This window comes from Callorhinchus milii, unplaced genomic scaffold (genome assembly GCF_018977255.1).
Source record: "Callorhinchus milii isolate IMCB2004 unplaced genomic scaffold, IMCB_Cmil_1.0 Scaffold2, whole genome shotgun sequence".
Lineage (NCBI taxonomy): Eukaryota > Metazoa > Chordata > Chondrichthyes > Chimaeriformes > Callorhinchidae > Callorhinchus > Callorhinchus milii.
In genome coordinates, this window is record NW_024704743.1 from 36,447,778 (window position 1) to 36,467,885 (window position 20,108).

Sequence of the window (20,108 nt, forward strand, 5' to 3'; positions counted from 1 at the left end):
TCATAATGCTCCACTATATTGCGAATAAAACTTTGATTTGAGCAAAAGCCCCCCAAAAAAATTCAATAAGGACTGATTGGGTGTGCGGTGCAAGGCCACTGTTTTGCTCCAGTTAAAATAGCATTGGTACCACAAGTAACAAGCGAGCCGAGAAAAAATATTTTACAGAGGATTGTTTGAATGTGGAATTCCTTACTCCAAATTGCTATTGAAGCCAAGTTTATATTTAAAAGGAAATTAGAGTAACATGCAAAAAAAACCACACAATGTTAGGGACTGTTAAATCTTTGATTCTGGTGAAAATAATGGCAACAGTTAGCTGCAATGGGAGTAAAGCCACAATGGGCTGAAATGGACTCCTGTGCTGTAAACCCTCTATGATTCCAATGACATGCAACTCAAAGTTGAATTCATTCTTCCTGCTCAACATTGCTGTGAATCAGTGCCAAAATACCGAATATGCACCTTGGCACGATCAGCTCTAACAATGAACTTTTAAACAATAAATGTTCAAAGTTCTTGAATCAGCCAATGCAGGAGAGTTTTGAACTGACCGTCAGGAAATAAGCCAATGTGTAGCCAGCCACTAAGTTTATATTGTACTGATGCATCAGATTTCACTGTAGTTTCTGTTGAATGACCCTCAGGCCCAGTAATTGCAGCATGAACGTTGGCTGGAAGCCATCAAGGCACGTAATAATAATAATAATAATAATCCTTGCATTTGGTATAGCGCTTTTCACGTCGGGAGGACGTCCCAAAGCGCTTCACAGAAGACACTGTAAAGTGAATTGACTGTATATTTGTGGGCGAACGCGGCAGCCAATTGCGCACAGCAATGTCCCACAAACAGTCGTAGATTGAAAATGACCAATTTATTGTTTTTTTGTTTTGGAGGGATTATTATTAGGCGTGAGGAGTAAGGAAACTTGCCCAAGGTTTCGCCCTGACCTGCCTGGAATTGAACTCAGGTCTCTCACTTGCAAAGCGAGTGCTCTAACCACTGAGCTACAAGACTCCACGTAGAGTAACATGCAAAAAAAAACACATAATGTTAGCGATTGTTAAATCTTTGATTCTGGTGAAAATGATGGGAACAGTTAGCTGCAATGGGAGTAAAGCCACGATGGGCTGAAATAGACTCCTGTGCTGTAAACCCTCTATGATTCCAATGATGTGCAACTCAAAGTTGAATTAATTCTTCCTGCTCAACATTGCTGTGACACGTCTATGACAATCAAGCAGGAGTGTACTTTGCAAGGGCCTGCTTTGCACCAGCGCACATAGAAAGCTTTACTCTTTCCAACTGATTGTTAATTGTACAATTTTAAGTAATAATCCTGGCATTTGATGTTAGCTTCTGATCAAGTTGTCTCAAAGTGCTTCACAAGATTTTACCGCAAAGTATAGTGACTGTGTATTTTTAGGTGAACTTGGCAGCCAATGTTTGCACAGCAATATCTCACAAACAGCCACAAAGTGAATGACCAACTTTATCTGAAGCAATGTTGGCCAAAATACCAGGTGAATTTGATAAACTGAACATTGACTGCGCTGTAAGCAGACCATCCATATTAATAAACAACCTAGCTGTCAAGAGAACAAGCACAATCCACAATTGAGGTATTCTCACTCTGCCACTGTTAATTGCTCCAAGACGCTACCCTATGTAAAGGAAAATTATCTGAAGTTTATTATTAGGATACAATACAGTAGAACAATGTTACATTGCTCAGAACGAGCCACTCTATTGCAATGGAAACTGCAGCATTTGATCACTTAAAGTCCAGTATTTGTACTTTATAAAGTATAAATTATACAATGTACTTATTTTGTACATTAAAGACCTGAAATTAGAAAATATTCCATAGGGAGGGTAAAGAAACACTTTAGGGGTAAATAGAAGACAGATTGTATAACTATTGTTATGTGGATGGCAATGGATTAATATTGTTATTATGATTTAAGTCTTCGCTTGATTTGGGAATCAGGCACTACATGGCAGATCTTTTCATCTGCAGATGCAGCAGGTAAGGCTGTATGGTCTTTGATCCATTCTTTATCATGTTAATATAATACAACAAATCTGAAAAAAGTTCAGCTCTCTCATGTACACAATTTTATTTAATGCATGCCAGATCTTCGATAAATAAGACTCTCCTCACTTCTCCCAAGAAAAGTCATTCATTTATACACGATAATATTAAATGAATACTATTAATGCCGTGTAATACATATCACCTCAAGTATGTGTATAGAATATTAATATCAGTATAACTATGTCAATTGACTTGAGCTCAAGTTAGTTGATGCACATTTTCCCCAATCACTATTATCAAAATCAACCTATAGGGAATTATGGATCCTCAGAGTGATGTCAAGTCAGCGAGCCAGCGTTCACATTAACTGCTCATTTTGAAAGAACTCCTTCGAATGTTCTATAATCTCTCTTGTGATCTCAAACGTCTGAACAGGATTCAACAACAACAACTTGCATTGTTGTAGTGTCCCGGAGCGCTTTGTGATTCCTGAGATAGGGCTCACTGGGAGCCGCAGTTCTCCAGATACCTTGTCCAAAGTCTCAACAGAGAATGTGGCAGGTATCCACAGTGGTATTGTAGCTGAGTACAATCCATTTCTCCAAACCTTAAATAATTTTATCTTTTCTTATCCAGGGACAATTGTAGCACTCTTACTTTTTGCCAAGCTGATACCAACTAGCTCAGACAATTAATCTAACCTTTGACTTTTCGATCTATGTGGCTTACTGGGGAGAGTGTTTCACAAATTAGGCCAATTGAGGCATTTTGCTTTATGTTTTTACTCTGTCGTCAGTCAAATGTCATGCAAGCAGTAGCAGTGGGTTCCAATGGCAGTTTTCGGTGCATTCCAGGTTCCTTGTTGCCTGATAAGTTTTATGGCAACACTACGTCCTTGATAAACCAGAAGTCACCTGTAGATTTTATGACCAGTACACTTGGACCTGTGTTTCTACTGGAAAGATTGCTGATGATGATCAGCAGCAGTGGGCACTTTAACAATATAAAAAATAATATTCAACAAGTAACTGTTCCACACTTTAGATGGAAATTTCAAACTTACCTCAGCGGTGAGCTGCCTTTGGGCATCTTTAGCTGCACTCAAATGTTGAGTAAGTTCTTCATTTTCTACTGCATACTGGGGGGAAAAAATGGAATCATCATCAAGGCAATCTCCTACAGATAACTATCTACAACTGCAACCACTGAACTTCAGAAATATGGATGGGGATGGAACACTAGGCTCATAGGATTATTATGATTATCATTTAGGAGACATCCTGATGCCATAACAGGAAGAAGTGGGTTATATTTTTGGAAAATAAGATCAAGCAGGCAGAAAGACCTTCAACTTTTGGATCTGTCTCATGAACTTGTGAAGTGGTACGATTGCTGGACATAGCACCTGAAAGGACATTTTCCAATTGGAGACGAAACAAGCTTGGGCTTCATGAGACAGCAGTTTACAACAGAAAATGGTAAGTGGCTCATCTATGAAACACTAACTTTTTTTTTAAAAAGAAGAAATGTTTAGGAAGAGGAAAATTGGAAGTCCACTTTAGTTTTAGGTATGATTCAGCCCCAGCATCAATTTTCCTTCAAACACCATCTCAGAGGAGAAATCCAACTTCATCAGTGTAATAGTCAATTATCTCCCCCACCCACACCCACACACACCATTCTCTATGTGAGCCTGCCAATTCATGTTGAATTAATAAACGGGGGCAAAGGAGTGTAGGATGGGGCCAGTGGTAGGAGCCGTGGCCGAAGGAGCAGGTGAAGTAGAAGGCACGGGGGGTGCTAGGGAACCAGAGGGATGAAGAGAAGGCAGCCAGACAGATGTTTTCTATCTTTGAGATGAAGTAGTCCAGGACCTCTTTCCACGTGGCATTAGATGTGAGGATTGAGTGTGTTTGAATTGGCACGGGGAAGAGGTGATAATTGGTGGAGAACAGCACTTTGGGGTTATTTTTGGCCTTCAGAATGGCCTGGGAATAAAACACAGTTTGGGCTTGTGAGAGGAAGAGGCTGTAAGTACAAAAATGCTCGAGCCACATCTGGCAGTGAACCTTGAGGCCGGTTTTGTGCCATCTGCGTTTGAGCATCCAGGTTTCGGAATTAAACTTCTTGGAGAAGCACAGAATTTAAAAGGGAAACATAAGTACTGGATATAGACTTCTGCCTCAAATGAAATTGATCTAGGCGACTTTTTTGACATCAAGTGGCATTTGATAAACAATCATTAAATTAGCATTGGGGGAATAATGTATAGAATAAACACAACACATGATCAACTTACAGCTTTGGCTTTTTTCTGTAGGTCAACTATCTGCGATAGAAGATGTGTTATTTCTTCTTGTTGTCGAGCAGTGTCTTCTGTTTTCTTTGACAATTCGTCTGACAGGTTAACTAGTTGAATATTTGCATTTCCTGGGCAATTAAACGGGGAAAAGATCAACTTCAACCCACTTAATCTCACATACTAAATAAAGTCACAGCTAAACAGCGTCATGACTGAATATTCTTTAAAGTTCTATATTCATGAATCACTGTCCTTATGGTGGTGGGTGGGGAACAGGGCACCCCCCCGTTTCTAAATATTTGTGTTAAGCGGAAACCCTGGGGTCCCCAAACCTTGTCTCTTGCCAACCTGCACCTAATACTCTCCGTGAATCAGGCAAGCAGGATGCTTCCCTCCAGGGAGAGAGAGAGTGCACACTTCATTTCAACCATCTATCTTTGGAATTTCCATGTGTGGGTGGGATGCATGCAAACCTATCTGGCTTGGATACCCTTAAGCATACTGATGAGTTTCCACACCCGTCAGATACTCGGCTGACCAAAAAAAAAGATTCTATATATAGTTCGCAAATACAAAGCAATCAAAATGAAAACAAGCAGGCATCACTGCAGACACCCATTAAACTAGAATTACATGCTGATCGCAACAAGGTAGTGAAGTGTGTACGTGCATGTGTGGGCGGGGTGGGGGGTGTGATAAAAAAGATTCTATATATAGTTCGCAAATACAAAGCAATCAAAATGAAAACAAGCAGGCATCACTGCAGACACCCATTAAACTAGAATTACATGCTGATCGCAACAAGGTAGTGATGTGTGTACGTGCATGTGTGGGCGGGGTGGGGGGTGTGATGATCATTTGTCCCAGCATTTCAAGGTTGGAAGCAGAAATTATTGGTCACAGCTATCCAGGAGCCATGACTGGGTAAGATCCCAAGTCAATAGTATACTCACACCTTTCTCCTTCTCCCCTTCCACTTGCACAGATTTAATAAGTACTGAAATTCATGCAAAGATGTTTTATAACAAGAGACTTTGAATTGTATATTTTAGCACCCGTCTACTCATCTTCCCTTAGGCAGGTATTGAAGTGTTGTTTTGAGAGGAAATAATTCATATATCAGTGTAATTTTAAGGTCAATTTTTTTTTAGATAAAGCAACAAGAGGAAGAAGGGATCACTCCTGTATTTCATTCTCTTGCAATTCATTAAACTTCCAGAAACATACTTAGCTCCTTCACACAGTCGTTAACAAGTTGCTGCTCCTTCTCTTCAAAAGTAATGGTTTCAGTCTCCAAGTGACATGCCTGTATGACAAGACAAACATAGGATGCAATCATTGATTTTTTAAAGGGAATTTAGAAAGTCTGGTCATTGTTTACAGTATTTCCATCCCATATAGTCATACTACAAAACATATAGTCATATACACAACATTAAACAACGAATTGTAAAAGTACAGTACGGATGTACCACTGTGTTTTGCAGTAGTGAGGTGAGGCACTCGTACTGTGAAATCTCACACTCTCTCCAAACCAGCAGGGAGAATATATAGTACATAAAGCTACAACAAACCCAAAATGTTTTTAGACACTTCTACATCATTTGGCTTAATCTCAAAACAACAGGGTTTGCAGACGGCTGTTGTTATACTATAATTCTTTTAACCTTAATCCCTCTGTCTTGCCCCCCTGTTATCCAACTATAAATTCCACTTGAAGACTTATCTCTTCGACCGTGCCTAATGTCATCTCCCCTTCCCCCTTTGTGCGAGGTCCAACCCAAGAACACTATGTCAAGGCAGATTGTTGTTTAACACTGGTAGTATTTTAAGAGCACTGGATAACACTGCCTCACTCGTATCACTTTCTTCTCAGCCAAAGCTCTGCTTAACAGCTCCAACCGCCCCACGACAGAGGGTCTGCCTGTGCATTCGAATTGCCAAGCTCTCCTCGCCTTCATACAATAGGACTGGAGATTAACTTGGAATAACTTATAACCTTTAGTACGGTCTCACTTTCAATTGCTACTGACCGGAGGATATAAAACCGAAATATTGTTCACCTCTGTTCTTAAAACAACGTTCTCCTCTTCAAGGTCCTTCAACTTCCTTTGAAGAGAATCCAAATGGAAATAATTCTGTACAGATGAGGTAGGCTCATTCAATCTCAGCCTAGGGCAACAAAAGTGAATGTTTGTTTTAAAAACAGGACCATTAAGACATCTTGGTTTATTCATATCAAAGTTAATGAAGATTTTACAGAGTTGAGACAACCGTCTTCCCATTGTGGAATCTCAGGATTTCACACCTGAGGAAACATGAATTTATATATAAATAAAAGGATTGAAAAATCTTCAAATAGATTCTGCATTTGACTGGATAAGAAAACCAATAAAAGGGCTCATTTGGTGATTTTGATTCTAATAATAATAATCCTTGCATTTGGTATAGCGCTTTTCACATCTTCGAGACATCTGAAAGCGCTTCAAAGAATATACTGTAAAGTGAATTGACCGTATATTTGTGGGCAAAACGTGGCAGCCAATTGCGCAGTGTCCCACAAACAGTTGGATTGAGTGACCAAATTATTATTGTTTCTGTTCTTGAGGGATTGTTATCAGGCGTGTGGAGTAAGGAAACTTGCCCAAGGTTTCGCGCTGCTGGGAATCAAACCCAGGGCTCTCGCTTGCGAGGCGATTGCTCTAACCACTGAGCTACAGGACTCCATGTCCTACAGAACTCCATGAATCTGTTTTAGATTCTAAAATACAATCTACAGCATCGAAAGAAGCCATTCAGCCCATCTCGTCTGTGCTGGTGTTTGTGCTCCACATGAATTACAACCATCCTATTTCTGCATCAAATATTCATTTCAACAAGATGTAGTTTATTTTTTCTTTACAGAAAGGATAATGTTTGGCATTACTTAGATCAGTTGACTGATCAGCTTTGCCCACAAAATACCCAGTCAATTCACTTTACAGTATGTTCTGTGAAACGCTTTGAGACATCTTGAAGACGTGATAAGGCACTATATCAAATGCAAGGATTCTTATTATTATTACTAGTAGTAGTAGTAGTAGCAGCAGCAGAAGTGCCAGTCACACTGGAAACCATTCTGCACTGTAGGTGATGCTCGTGATCACAACAACATAAGGTGATTGTTAACAATTTCACGTTGGTATCTGCATCCTCGGCTCTTTTAGCTGATAAGCAAATGCTGCGCCACCTCCTTATACTAGGAGTGAGCACACCGTATACTTACGGTGTGGAGGAGGTCGAGTCAGTCTCGCTTTCCTCTGCAGCATTGGTATAAAACTGAAGCAACTCATCTTTCATAGAGAGGTCATGGCGTAGCTGGGCAACCTGTGCAGGTAGGAGAGAAAAGATAGAGAAATGTGTGAATTTTAAACTTGTGCGATTCACTTCTATGTGCACGGTCCATAGCTACATCAATTAGAAACATAGAAGCATTCATCTTATCTAACCTGGTCAGATCTTTTAATCCTACTTTCCCCAACTTTCTCCATACTACTTAACAGGCCTTATTTTCTAAGTGTGTATCTCTCTCTCTTTCTCTCATAGAATAGAATCTACAGCATTGAAAGAGGCCATTCAGCCCATCTAGTCTGTGTTGGTGTTTATGCTCCACATGAATTGCACCCATCCTAATCCCTCTCTCTAGCTTGCCCTATATCCCTCTGTTCCCTTCTCCCTCTTGTATGCATTCAGTTTCCCCTTAAATGCATTGATGCTTTCACAATACCTATTGCCTTCTGAACAGTGCATTTCACATTCCCCAAATCCTTTGCATGAAGAAAAAAATTCTGATTTTACTTAGTTAGCTATAATTTTAAGATTATCTCCCTTTGTTTGGCACACTGTTGCAGAGATAAAAAGTTATCCATTATCTATCTTGTTAATTCTCTTCACTCCAGCCCTACCTGACCCCCAGCCGAATTTGATCATTTCAACCCACTGTTTGTGGGGTTGTCGCTGGGCGCAATTGGCTGCCGCGTTTCACCCACAAAACACACAGTCACTACACTTTACGGTGTATCCCGTGAAGCACTTTGAGACATTTCAATGACGTGATGAGGCGCTGGGTCAAACGCAAGGATTATTATTGTTGATGATAATGATGATGGTGATGATGATTACAATAATGATGTTAATGTTGTTGATGTTAATGATGATGATGATGCCAATGATGATGTTGATGTTAATGATGATGATGGTGATGATGGTATTGATGTTAATGATGATGTTAATGTGGAGTCCTGCAGCTCAGTGGTTAGAGCACTCGCTTTGCGAGTTTGATTCCCGGCAGGGGGTGAAACCTTGGGCAAGTTTCCTTATTCCACACACAGGCCTGATAATAATCCCTCAAGAAAAAAAAACAATAATAATTTGTTCATTTCAATCAGCAACTGTTTGTGGGACGCTGCTGTGCGCAATTGGCTGCCGCATTTCGCCTACAAATATACAGTCACTACACTTTACAGTCTATTCTGTGAAGCACTTTGATACTTCGAGAAGACGTAAAAAGCGCTATATCAAATGCAAGGATTATTATTAACACTTCATCAGATCATCCACAAAACTCCTCCAGGGAATATAATCTAAATCTACCGAGTTTACGAATTCAGTCAGTCAACAAATGAATCTAGTGAATTGTCACTGGATATCTGCAGAAGCCAGTTCATCATTTGGGTGCCCAAAACTGATATTCCAAATAAAGTTTGGCCAGTGTTCTGGACAACTGGAAAAGCATTGCCTTGTTTTTATACAGCCAGTATTCGATTAGGGGAAGAAAATGGGGGAGATGGGTGGGGGGAGAAAGAGAGAAAGAGAAATCTAAAGCCTGTAAAACACATCATAGCACAATGCTGTACAGACACTCACCTCCTCCCTGGCATGTTCCACTTTTTCTTCAAGGTACTCATTTCTTTCTGTGAGTGTCTTGTTCTTCTTCAGCAGAGACTGACCAATCCGTGCAGCTAACTCTAAATCACGCTCTTTCTGTAGAAGGAGTTTAAACAAACACCACACACAGTCATTGGATGTTTTGAGGAAGCACAGTGCTCAATGTAAGGAAGCACTCCTTTAATGGCCTTCTCATTAAATGTGTTGTAAGTATAAACAAGCCATAAATCAGTGGTCCAACTCTTGATTCAGTATGGCATCCTTGAGGTAATTCCAAGACAAGGTGCTTAACATGACTTTTTGCTGCTTTGTTTTGATTCCCATTAGGGTGAAACAGATATCAACTATTATGGCAGCGGAAGACAGAGCACACTGTTAGTATTTTCTATATAAATTATAGTGGATGAGGGATGATTAATAAACATAGAAAATATGTAATATACTCAGAACAAACAAATGTATTCTAACTAGATGCCATATTTAAACAAAACAGTTCCAAACCAGGACTCCCAATAGTTCAGCAGATAAATGTATCAAGCCAGGAAGGTTTGAGATGTGTACCCAAGATAGATTCTAAATTAACCAATTTCACTCGGACTGGCTCTTCAATAGCCCTTAGGCAAAGTGGCCGTGCTATAAATAAGCCATTATCACTACTGATCGCAATGTAGTGATATATATTCACATCATAGAAATTCAATGAGGCAATACATAATGTTTCTACATTTGGGTTAAAAGAGCCACACCTACCTCTTCCAACAGACGTGTGACAGCATCTATATCACTGTACGTTTTAGTCATCTGGCCCACTCTGTCAGCACATAGAACTGTAAGAGAAAATAATCAGCAAGTTTAGACACTGGCACAGAAAGCACACAAGCGGTTTCCTCTCCTGGCACAGGGTGCTTAACAAAATGGCAGCATCAACATTCATACTGATCAGATCATTAAAAAAAACAGGAACAAAAGCTAAATATTTCTTGTAAATTGAGTAGATACTTCCAGGTTTTAAACAAAATTTAAGATGTTTGCTTCAATGAAAAGTTAAATACCAAATACACAAGAGCTTTGGGTACATCTGATCTCTCGGGAGCTATGTGGGTAAGTACTGTAAGCACAACACAGACATAAACAGTTTTTTTTAAGTATTTGCACCTCAACCCAAATGCTGAATGCTGGCATATACTAAAGTACTGCCCAACTTGAAACTGCAGATCTGTGTGCAGTATTACCAGTACCAGCAATATAGCTATTGCAAGCTTATTACAGAACTACAGAGGCATTGAACCAGTCGTGCAGATCCCTCTGTGCATTATTCTCAAAGCTACAACTGTGCTGCCATTGCTATATTCCAGCTGTGTGATATGCTGATGTCAAATCACCTTCAGCTCCTTTTATTGCAACTTCAACAAGTCTCATTATCTCCCTTTATTTGAGGCCTCCAGAGTAAATCAGTCACATAATAGAGGCATTCCTAGCAAGGGAAGGAGGAAGCTGGGATAAAGGCCAATGTCAAAAACTGTACAGCACTGGTTGCAAGTGAACTCTCTCAAGCAATGAGTTTTAAAAATAGACATTGAAAAACTCTGATAGCATCTAACCAAATTACATCACTCAGATCTGCATGAGAACCTCACTTGCATAACATCAAGGTTGACAGCGACTGATGGCAAGAGCTATTTATGCAAAGAAGAGGAGCATACAGGAAAGGGGAACTCATTTCAGAATATAGCAAGATATCACAGAAGGTTTGGGAGCCCTAGATTTCTTTTGCTTGAAATCCTCAGAGTAAAATTAAATCACAGCCCCCAAAGTTAAAACTACACAGTTTAGCACAAAATGGTGACTCTGGTCATCTGTTACTACTCACTGAAGTGTTCAATAAACCCTTCAACGCCAGCCACAGCCTCACAAAGTGATACAAAAAGCTTAATCTTATTAATAATATTAATCATTGTATTTTATATACCATCTAATCACCTCATCAAGACGTCTCAAAGTGCTTCGCAGGATACATTGTGAAGTGGATTAACTCTATTTTGTGGGCAAGTTTGTGCACAATAATATCCAACAAACAGCCATGAATTGAGTGACCAATTTTATTTGGGGAATTGTTGGCCAGGACACTGGGAGAAACTCCCTCCTCTTTTCGAATAGTGGCATGGGATCTTTAATGTCTACCTGAACAGGCAGATGGGAATTCGGTTTAAGGTCTCATCCGAAGGACGGCAACTCTGATAATAAAACGCCCCCCAGCACTGCATTGGAGTCATCTTAGACTATGTGATTCCAAGTCTTGACTCCACAACCTTCTGACTAAGAGGTGAGAGTGCTACCACTGAGCCAGGTGGCACTCTTGTACATGAAGAAAACAAACATGAAATATTGCATGGAATTATTTAGCTTTCCCTCATCAATTACTGCTACAAACAAAGATTTGATGCTTAGCTGTTAGAGGCCCACAGTTCATATTCTTTGATGTTGAACATAATGCCCAGTTGGATTATGCTGTTATATTTGGTTAACAACAACAACACATTTGTATAGCGCCTTTCACTTTGGGAGGACGTCCCAAGGCCCTGGACAGTCAGTTAAAGTAGGCTTTTGTGCAACAGTCCTACATTTTCAATGACCCATATACCTAGTTAGTCTCTGTGAATCTGGGTCACTAAAGGTTTGCATCTGCATCTCCTCATGCCTCTCTCAATGCTGCACAGCAAAGGCAGAATGCAAGATGCATTCTGGATGAACTTCAGAGGCAGAAATCCTGGTTAACTCAGTTGCAAAATATCCTTGAAACTTGATCAATAATTAACAAACAGTATTGGGTTTCCAATGTGAAGAATTAAACTGTGCCTACCCTTTGTAGCTTGCAAAAAAGAAAGTGTATGATCCTAATTGGAGCAGACAGCCAGCACTGCTATTAAACTACATTTTCTCTGCAGGTAAGGCTCGATGGCCTTTACCTAGGCCTACGACAGCTTACTGAAAATTCTTCAGATCACGGCTAAAAGGTTTCTGTTTGCATCATTTCCATTATGGATTGTTAAAAATGAAATTAGTTACATTAATTTTAGCATGAAGCAATAAGCAGGCAAACTCCCAGGTTATTTTAAAGGGTCTAGAATATTAAATGAGCATTCCTGCACTTTTGAAACTAATAGTAAAAATATTACTCATATGGATTATATATGCAATATATAAAGGTGACTAAAGTGTTGTGATAACTAACCCTATTATCTAAAAACAAGCAAAAATATCATTTTTTTAAAGACTTATTAGACATTGTAATGGTAACACGACTTTTTGGTCACCCTATAATAATGTATAATAATAATCCTTGCATTTGATATAGCGCCTTATCATGTCTTTGGAGACGTCTCAAAGCGCTTCACAGAATATACTGTAAAGTGAATTAGCTGTACATTTTATGGGCAAAACTCAGCAGCCAATTGCGCACAGTAGTGCCCCACAAACAGACGCGTATTGAGTGGCCAATTTATTATTATTTGTTTTTGAAGGAATTATTACCCTCGGAAGAGCAATCTGCCAATCGACTAACTGGGTTCCTACTTACTGCTAGCTAAACAGAGGCATGTTTACCAAGCAGGTGTATATTATCCGGAGTCTATATATGGAGTGTGGGTTCCTGTAGCTCAGTGTTTAGAGCACTCGCCTTGCAAGCGAGAGACTTGGGTTCGATTACAGCAGAACGATACGTTGGGCAAATTTCCTTACTCCACACGCCTCTGTTTACCTAACAGTAAGTAGGAACCCGGTTGTGAGTTGATTAGTGGATCGCTTTTTCGGGGATAATAAATAATTCCTTCAAAAATGTTTTTTTAAATTGGTCACTTCAATCCACGACTGTTTGTGGGACACTGCTGTGCACAATTGGCTGTTGCATTTCGCCCACAAAATATACAGCCAATTCACTTTACAGTATATTCTGTGAAGCACTTTGTGACGCCTCAAAGACGTGATAAGGTGCTATATCAAATGCAAGGATTATTATTAATATATATGTATTTTGTCTCCTTATACATTTATTATATAGGTCAGGTTGAACAGCTATAAAGAGGAAGAATTAACTTCAGTTTTTTTAAAAGAAAGGTTTACTTAGTGACAAAGCCTTTCAATTGTGTGTACAATACAAGACTACTGTGGATGAGCTCACTACCTGGAATAGTGTCAAAATAATACTTGACATCCATTAGTGTTTAGGCTGCACTCTGTAACAGCAGACTTGATAGCTAACCAATCTAATCCTGCACATCAGATTGTGAAGTCCCAACGTGACTCCCTTCCTCACCTTTGGGATCAGCCGGTTGTTATTGTATATAATAAACATTTAAATTAAATGTAAAAAAGTAGTTATTGTAACTTATTGGCAAATATTTTTTTATCAAAGTGCAGACCAGCTTGTACTACAGTACCATACTTCTCTAATCTTTTTACCGTTTGTTTCCGCACTACCTTTTGCAAACTCCTTCACATTAAAAACACTGATAAATCCCAACCTCACAAATCTCCACTAAATACACAAATACACTTTGAAGTGCTTTGGATGTTAACAATGTGGCTAGGTGCTGCATTAAGCACAAGGATTATTTTATTGATCACTGCATCCATCCTCCTCAATAGTGCTCACAAATACAAAGCAGGTTCCTGAATTTTTGGAAAAAAGGAAGTTTGATACTGCTTCCCCATTGCATAACCAGTGCACATTTAAACAATGTGCAGATTTCAGACAAAAGACACAGTGCAAGTCCATGCATACACTACACAGTCAGACAAGTCATTCTTTAAATGTGGTGTCATAAGATGGGTGAGGTGCCCTCCATTAGATACTGGGACAAATCTCCGGTTATAAGTAAAGATAAAATACGTCACTCACTCACTTCATGGCTGTTTGTGGGACCCTGCTGTGGCTGCATCATTTGACCACAAAATACAATCACTGTACTTTCAGTATTTTCTGTGAACCGCTTTGAGACATCTCCTGACATGAAAGCCACTCAAATGCAAGGACTGTTAGTAATAGATTGATTCGACTACAATTAAGCCCAAGTTCAATTTATTAGCATTCGCCATTCTCACTTGATCACAGAACTGAAAAAAGGCAACACGCTGTATATATTGTACACTGGAAGAAGTAATTGTGGTATATTTATTTAGAAAAGACCCCAGCAATATTCAATCCTCTTGTGTGACGATCAGCATGAACCAAGTGATAGGTGTTGCCAACAGAAAAACTGGAACAATATTAAAAATGAGGGCCACAAAATACTGCACTGACATTGCAGTTATAATAACAAGGAAATAATGGCTTCAACCTTGTAATCTAATCTCTAGGTTTTGGCAATTGATCGAGCTTCACTCTGTGGTTTATGAATTCACGTAAATTAGATAATAGCTTTATACAGCCTCCGGTATCCATTGTTCCTTATTTGAATTGCACATTTATAAGTTGAGAAAGCTGCAAAGAGCACAGTGCCACTATAAAACAGCAGCAAATGCTTAATAATCATCAGTTCTGACGTTGGACACAGTGGACTAGGACTTACTTATGAGCACAGCCTGCAACAGAAAAGACAATGATAATAATAATTGCATTTGATATAGCGTTTCATGTCTGCGAGACGTCTCAGAGCGCTTCACAGAATATACTGTGAAGTGAATTGACTGCATATTTTGTAGGCAAAAAGCCAAAGAAAATAATTTACCTTTAATAGGAAAGCAGCCTCCTCAATCATATCTACTCCCTCATCCACCTCTGTGGAACTGCACTCTCTTGGTTACAATCCTATTTGACCCATCACCTCCACGTTGTCCCTTCCTACGGTTTCTCTTCTCATCCTCACATTGGCACCTATGGAGTACCTCAGGGCTCCATCCTCAGTCCCTTCCTTTTCCTCATCTATATGGGTGACATAATCTGCAGACATGGGGTTAACTTCCATACGCACTTGGATGGCGCTCAAATCTATGTTTACACTTCTACCCTTAATTCCACTGATGTTTTGTCCGCCTGCCTGTCAATTCTTTGCAGCTCAATGTAGACAAGATGCAAGCCATCCTCCTCAGCTCCTGCCAACATCTCCTCACTTCCAGCTCTGACCTTCTCAACCTCCCTGGCCTCTCTAAAACTCACCAAGCCAGTGTGCAACCTTGGTCCTCAGCTCTCCATATTCCTTAACACTTTTCTTCACTTTTGCCACATTGCCACCTCTGCCTCAATCTCAAACAAAAAGCCTCCAAAACCCACATTCACGCCTCTTTTACCTCCCATCTTGACTTCTCTAATGCACTACTCACCAGTTTCCCTAGTTCCACCACCATAAGCTACAGATCATTCAAAACTCCCCCACCCACAAAGCAGCGTCCCATGAACTGCAGACAGAGGCAATTTACTCAGTGGAAGCACCTCCTGTCTTTTCAGCACCTCTGTACCAATAGAGTGATTGCAATATTAACCTTGATGCTGAAATGGATTCTTACACATTTACCACAGAAAGAGATGCTAGTTTAATATGTTTTTAAAAAATGTTTTAATCAAAAGAATCTGATCCATTTGTTCTTCTACTGTATAGAAGCTAACTGAAAATAAAGTCTCTCACACTGAATGTACAATTCAAACGTGGGTGATGAATTTCAAATGAAAATATTCTGCAATATGAATTCTCATACTAGGAACAATCGGTTTTATTTGTTTCTTGCACAGATATGATGCAACTGGAACTTTGGCAAAAAGACATGGATGAGAATAAGGATTCTAGAGCAAAATATGGTTTCAGTACCCCAGGTTAGAGGTTTAAATAAATAGTTACATTCCTGTCCTAATCACTGTCCAGTAATCAGGGAGGGAGTGGGCAGAGAGTAAGAGCTAGAAGGAAAGTGAATAAATGCACATTTTTTGAGGCCAGGTTTATATTCAGTTTTGATGCTGCAAAACAATTCTGTGAAATAATGGTCTAATTTACCTTTTATACAGTTATATAATTGGCTGAATTACCATCTAAGAAATCGTCAATACATAAAACTCCAAGGTGACTTCTACATTAGTGGACTTTTTAATGTGATACAGAACTAGGATCCACGGGCACTGCAGCTTTAACAGTGTGGTTTCAGGTGGATCGGGCAGTCCCAGGCCACAACGCTGATTTGGCAGATGACTTCTCTGCCGTGTACTAAATCAAGGAAGCCTCCAAGGAATTTGTATGCAAAGCCAGCTGGTGCTATGCAAACTCAAGCATATGCAAACAAAGCGCAAAAAACAATAGCAGTGATATATGAGAGGCAAATCATTAGGAAAGAGATTTGAAGATAAGACTGAAGATCTAGATCAGATAACTCCAGGGGTAAAACACAGCAATGTGATACAGAGGATGCTGCTGGGTATCATTTAGCCCCTTCTAAGGCACAGTATTACCATAGAAGCCAACCTTGCCTCAGGCATTCATCTCAACCTCTGAGCAAAATGCCTTCTCCAATCCTTTTGCAATAATATCCAATGTTTTCACTTGAATTCTGAATATAATTATTTTACATAAATATAGGAACTAAAATATAGCATCTCTTCAGTGACAAAGACTAAGTTTAAAACACATGAAGGCAGTCAATGACCTAACTAGTATTTTCAATCATTGCTAAAAATATACTCCCTCTTCATTTGCCTTGGACCATCCAATGCAAAATAAAAGCTGGACAGACATTCAGCTGATAATATTCAAGAAATACATTATCCTGCTTTACGCTTTTGTTTATAAAATACTGGTGCATTAGTTAGCTGTGGTAAGGAGTGCTAGAATACGTTATCTCTCCTTCAATTGCTGCAAATGAGGAAAAATTAGGTTTGCAGCACACAAGACAAGTTCGGTAATTTCCCACAGGAATACAGAATGCAAAACCCAGCAAAAAGCCACAAGGGCTAGACAATGTCACTTCAAGAAACCAGATAAAGAGTAAGATTGTCAGGCCACTGATCACCAACCAGCCTCACCTTACCACTTACTACTGAAGTACAAGAATAGCTTCAAACACAGCAAGGCTTTCCAATGCTTCATTATTCCTTGGGAGTTGTGTCAAACCACTGGCTTAATAGAACCACTTTCTAAATCACAGAATGAGGTCCCTGGCAATCTCCCACATTGCTGTGGGAAATTGCCACAGAAATGTGGGATTGTGTGCAGATCAGGGCATATCTCGAGACAGTTCTTGCAGCAATGTAAGGATTTGCTGACTGCGATGTAATTGCTAGCAACTTCCTCCAAACAACTTTAACGCATTGTGTGGCTCCGCAGAGCATGTTAAACATGAGAGGTGGGTCACACTGTTTTAAACAATTTAGGAAAGTATTAAAAGGCTGCGGGAAAAAAAATCTTATTATCAAACCTGTGAAATATTCTTTTCAGGTGGCTAACACTTTCCAGTAACTGTAACTGTATTGGTGTCTGGGGAGAATTAAACCAAAGAAGATATTAATAACAATGAAGCTTTAATGAGTCCACGATTCAGTTTTGCAAGTGAAATGAGGCTGGGAGATGTACTGGGAAGGGAACAGTTTCTCACTTTTATCACCCAGTGTCAAAGTGCTCCAAGGTCAGGTACTGCAGAAAGAAGTGGTTTCGGACATCATGGAGTTCTACTTATTACATTCTGTTGCTTTGAACGAAGGCCTAACTCTGAAATATTACTATTTAAAACATTTGCCAAAAATACTGGTTATTTAATTTGCTTCTGAATATTGAAGGATTCATAGCTTTAAAAATGAAAAACAGATATGCATTTATCAGACCATTCTGCACCCCAGCGTGGGTCAGGAGAGGAGTAAACTCAGAGGTGAAAAACCTAGAGAAACAAAAACATGCAGGCAATATTCCATTAGGCACATACTACTTTGGTAAGTTAGTTGCAATCTTTTTTCTAGTCTCCCATAGCAATAGGTACCATCTCAAATGCAAGGATTATTATTTTCCGTTCTCTCCTCCACTACAGAAGTGCCTTAAACTTATACCAGAAACCTCTTTGATGCAGTATGTTTCGGAGAAGCAATGCGATTGGGTTGACAAGAGTCACAACTGGAGACCGATGTTAGAAACCCTGCGTTGAAACACCATTACATTGCAAGTTTCCCACAAGTTTTGGAATTTCTAGACTTGTTAATTATTGACTTGTCCTTCTCACTGCAGTCCATGCCTTCATGTTTTATTAACACCACTGATTTGACAGCTTGGGGGTAGGATTGCCCTTTCAGTCCTCATTGGCATAGGGCACAAGATTAACTGAAACCCAGTGGGGGGCGGGAGAGGGGGAGGTGGTTGAGGAGGGGGATATTGAAAAGGGGATAACAACACATTTTCCTTCAATTAAATGCTTCATAATTTTGTGATAGGGACTGGGTTAAATGCAGATATACAAAGACAACAACAACAAGTTGTATTTATAAGGCACCTTTAACGTTGGGAGGATTTCCCAAGGTGCTGGGAAAGGGAATTAACGAGCAATGAAAAGAAACAAAGGGAATTAACAAGCAATTAAAACAATTATCAGTGGTTTTGCATGCCATTTCACTAGCTGTTAAAAACATTTATGTGTTACACATGGTTGGCATAAACTACAAACTGTGCACATGGGAACCAGCTCAGCTTTGCAGCTGTAATAAACCTGAATGACAGACACCCTATACAATACAATACAAAATTACATTTGTAAAGTGCCTTTCACGTCGGGAGAATAGCCCAAGGCACTGAACAGTGAGCGATTAGGACTCGAGCGGTGAAGGGTGGGGGTTGGTGATCAGGGATAGTGTAGGGTTGAAAGGGTAGGAGGGTGGGTAAAGGCAAGGTCGAAGAGGAGGGTCTTGAGACGTGCCTTAAATGGAGGGAGTGAGGTGAAGGGAATGTGGGATGCAGTTCCAGAGGGTGGGGGCAGAGAAGCTGAAGGCCTGACCAACGATGGCGGGGCGGGCCGGACAGGAGACGTGGAGCCTGCTGAGCGGAGCGAGCAGACAGGTTGATAAGGGGTTAGCAGGTCAGAGAGGTAGGAGGGGGCAAGGACATGGAGGGGACATGAGCTGCAGAGTTCCAGATGATCTGCAGCTTGTGGAGGGAAGAGTTGGGAAGGCCAACAAGCAGGGCGTTCGAAATAGTTGAGCCTGATTGTAATGAAGGAATGTATGAGGGTTTCGGTAGCCTGAGGGGTGAGGCAGTGGTGGAGTCGGGCGATGTTGCGGAGGTGGGGGAAGGCAAAGCGGATCATGGTACGGATGTGGGGGAGAAAGGACAGTTGAAGGTTGAACAAGACCCTTAGGTTCCTGACTGGTTTGGTGAGGTGGAGCGTGCATCTTTGGGATGCTGATACTGACAGTGCCTGAGGTGCAGCGCCGCTGGCGTGAGTCAATCAGGAGAGCCGCGGTCTTGCTGACGTTCAACTGTAGAAAGTTGGTTCTCATCCAGGACTTGATGTCTGACAGATTGTCTATAAACATTGAACTGCAGTTTACTGGGTTTATATGAACACTATCACAGGATAGTCACCTTAGGTAAATATTGGTAATTTATTAAAAAATGCAAATGTAGCTGATAACAACATTTGATAAACAACATCTAGTGACTTGCAAATAAATGCCAGACAAACAGAAATCCTTTTTATACAGCTATCATCTCACTCTGAGTGAAATAAATCATAAACAAGCAATTCCCCTACTTTTAGAACCTACAATATGACTGTACAGTAAGACTAGCAATGTTTATCTTATAATAACTGTAAACGTGTAAAGCTGGTCTCTATTGTTTTTTATTTTTAATTTGGTGAGCAAGGTTACACCCACTCACCCTCCA

At 40.0% G+C, this 20,108-nt stretch overlaps 1 protein-coding gene across 1 annotated transcript in view; it reads right to left on the bottom strand.

Annotated features, from left to right (window-relative positions):
• Positions 1–20,108, bottom strand: part of trak1a (trafficking protein, kinesin binding 1a) — a 102,809-nt gene that overhangs the window by 17,940 nt on the left and 64,761 nt on the right. The window contains 7 exon segments of the mRNA XM_042332309.1: positions 3,103–3,177; positions 4,339–4,469; positions 5,569–5,647; positions 6,405–6,513; positions 7,607–7,707; positions 9,247–9,363; positions 10,018–10,094. Of these exon segments, the coding sequence (XP_042188243.1) occupies positions 3,103–3,177; positions 4,339–4,469; positions 5,569–5,647; positions 6,405–6,513; positions 7,607–7,707; positions 9,247–9,363; positions 10,018–10,094 (689 nt within the window).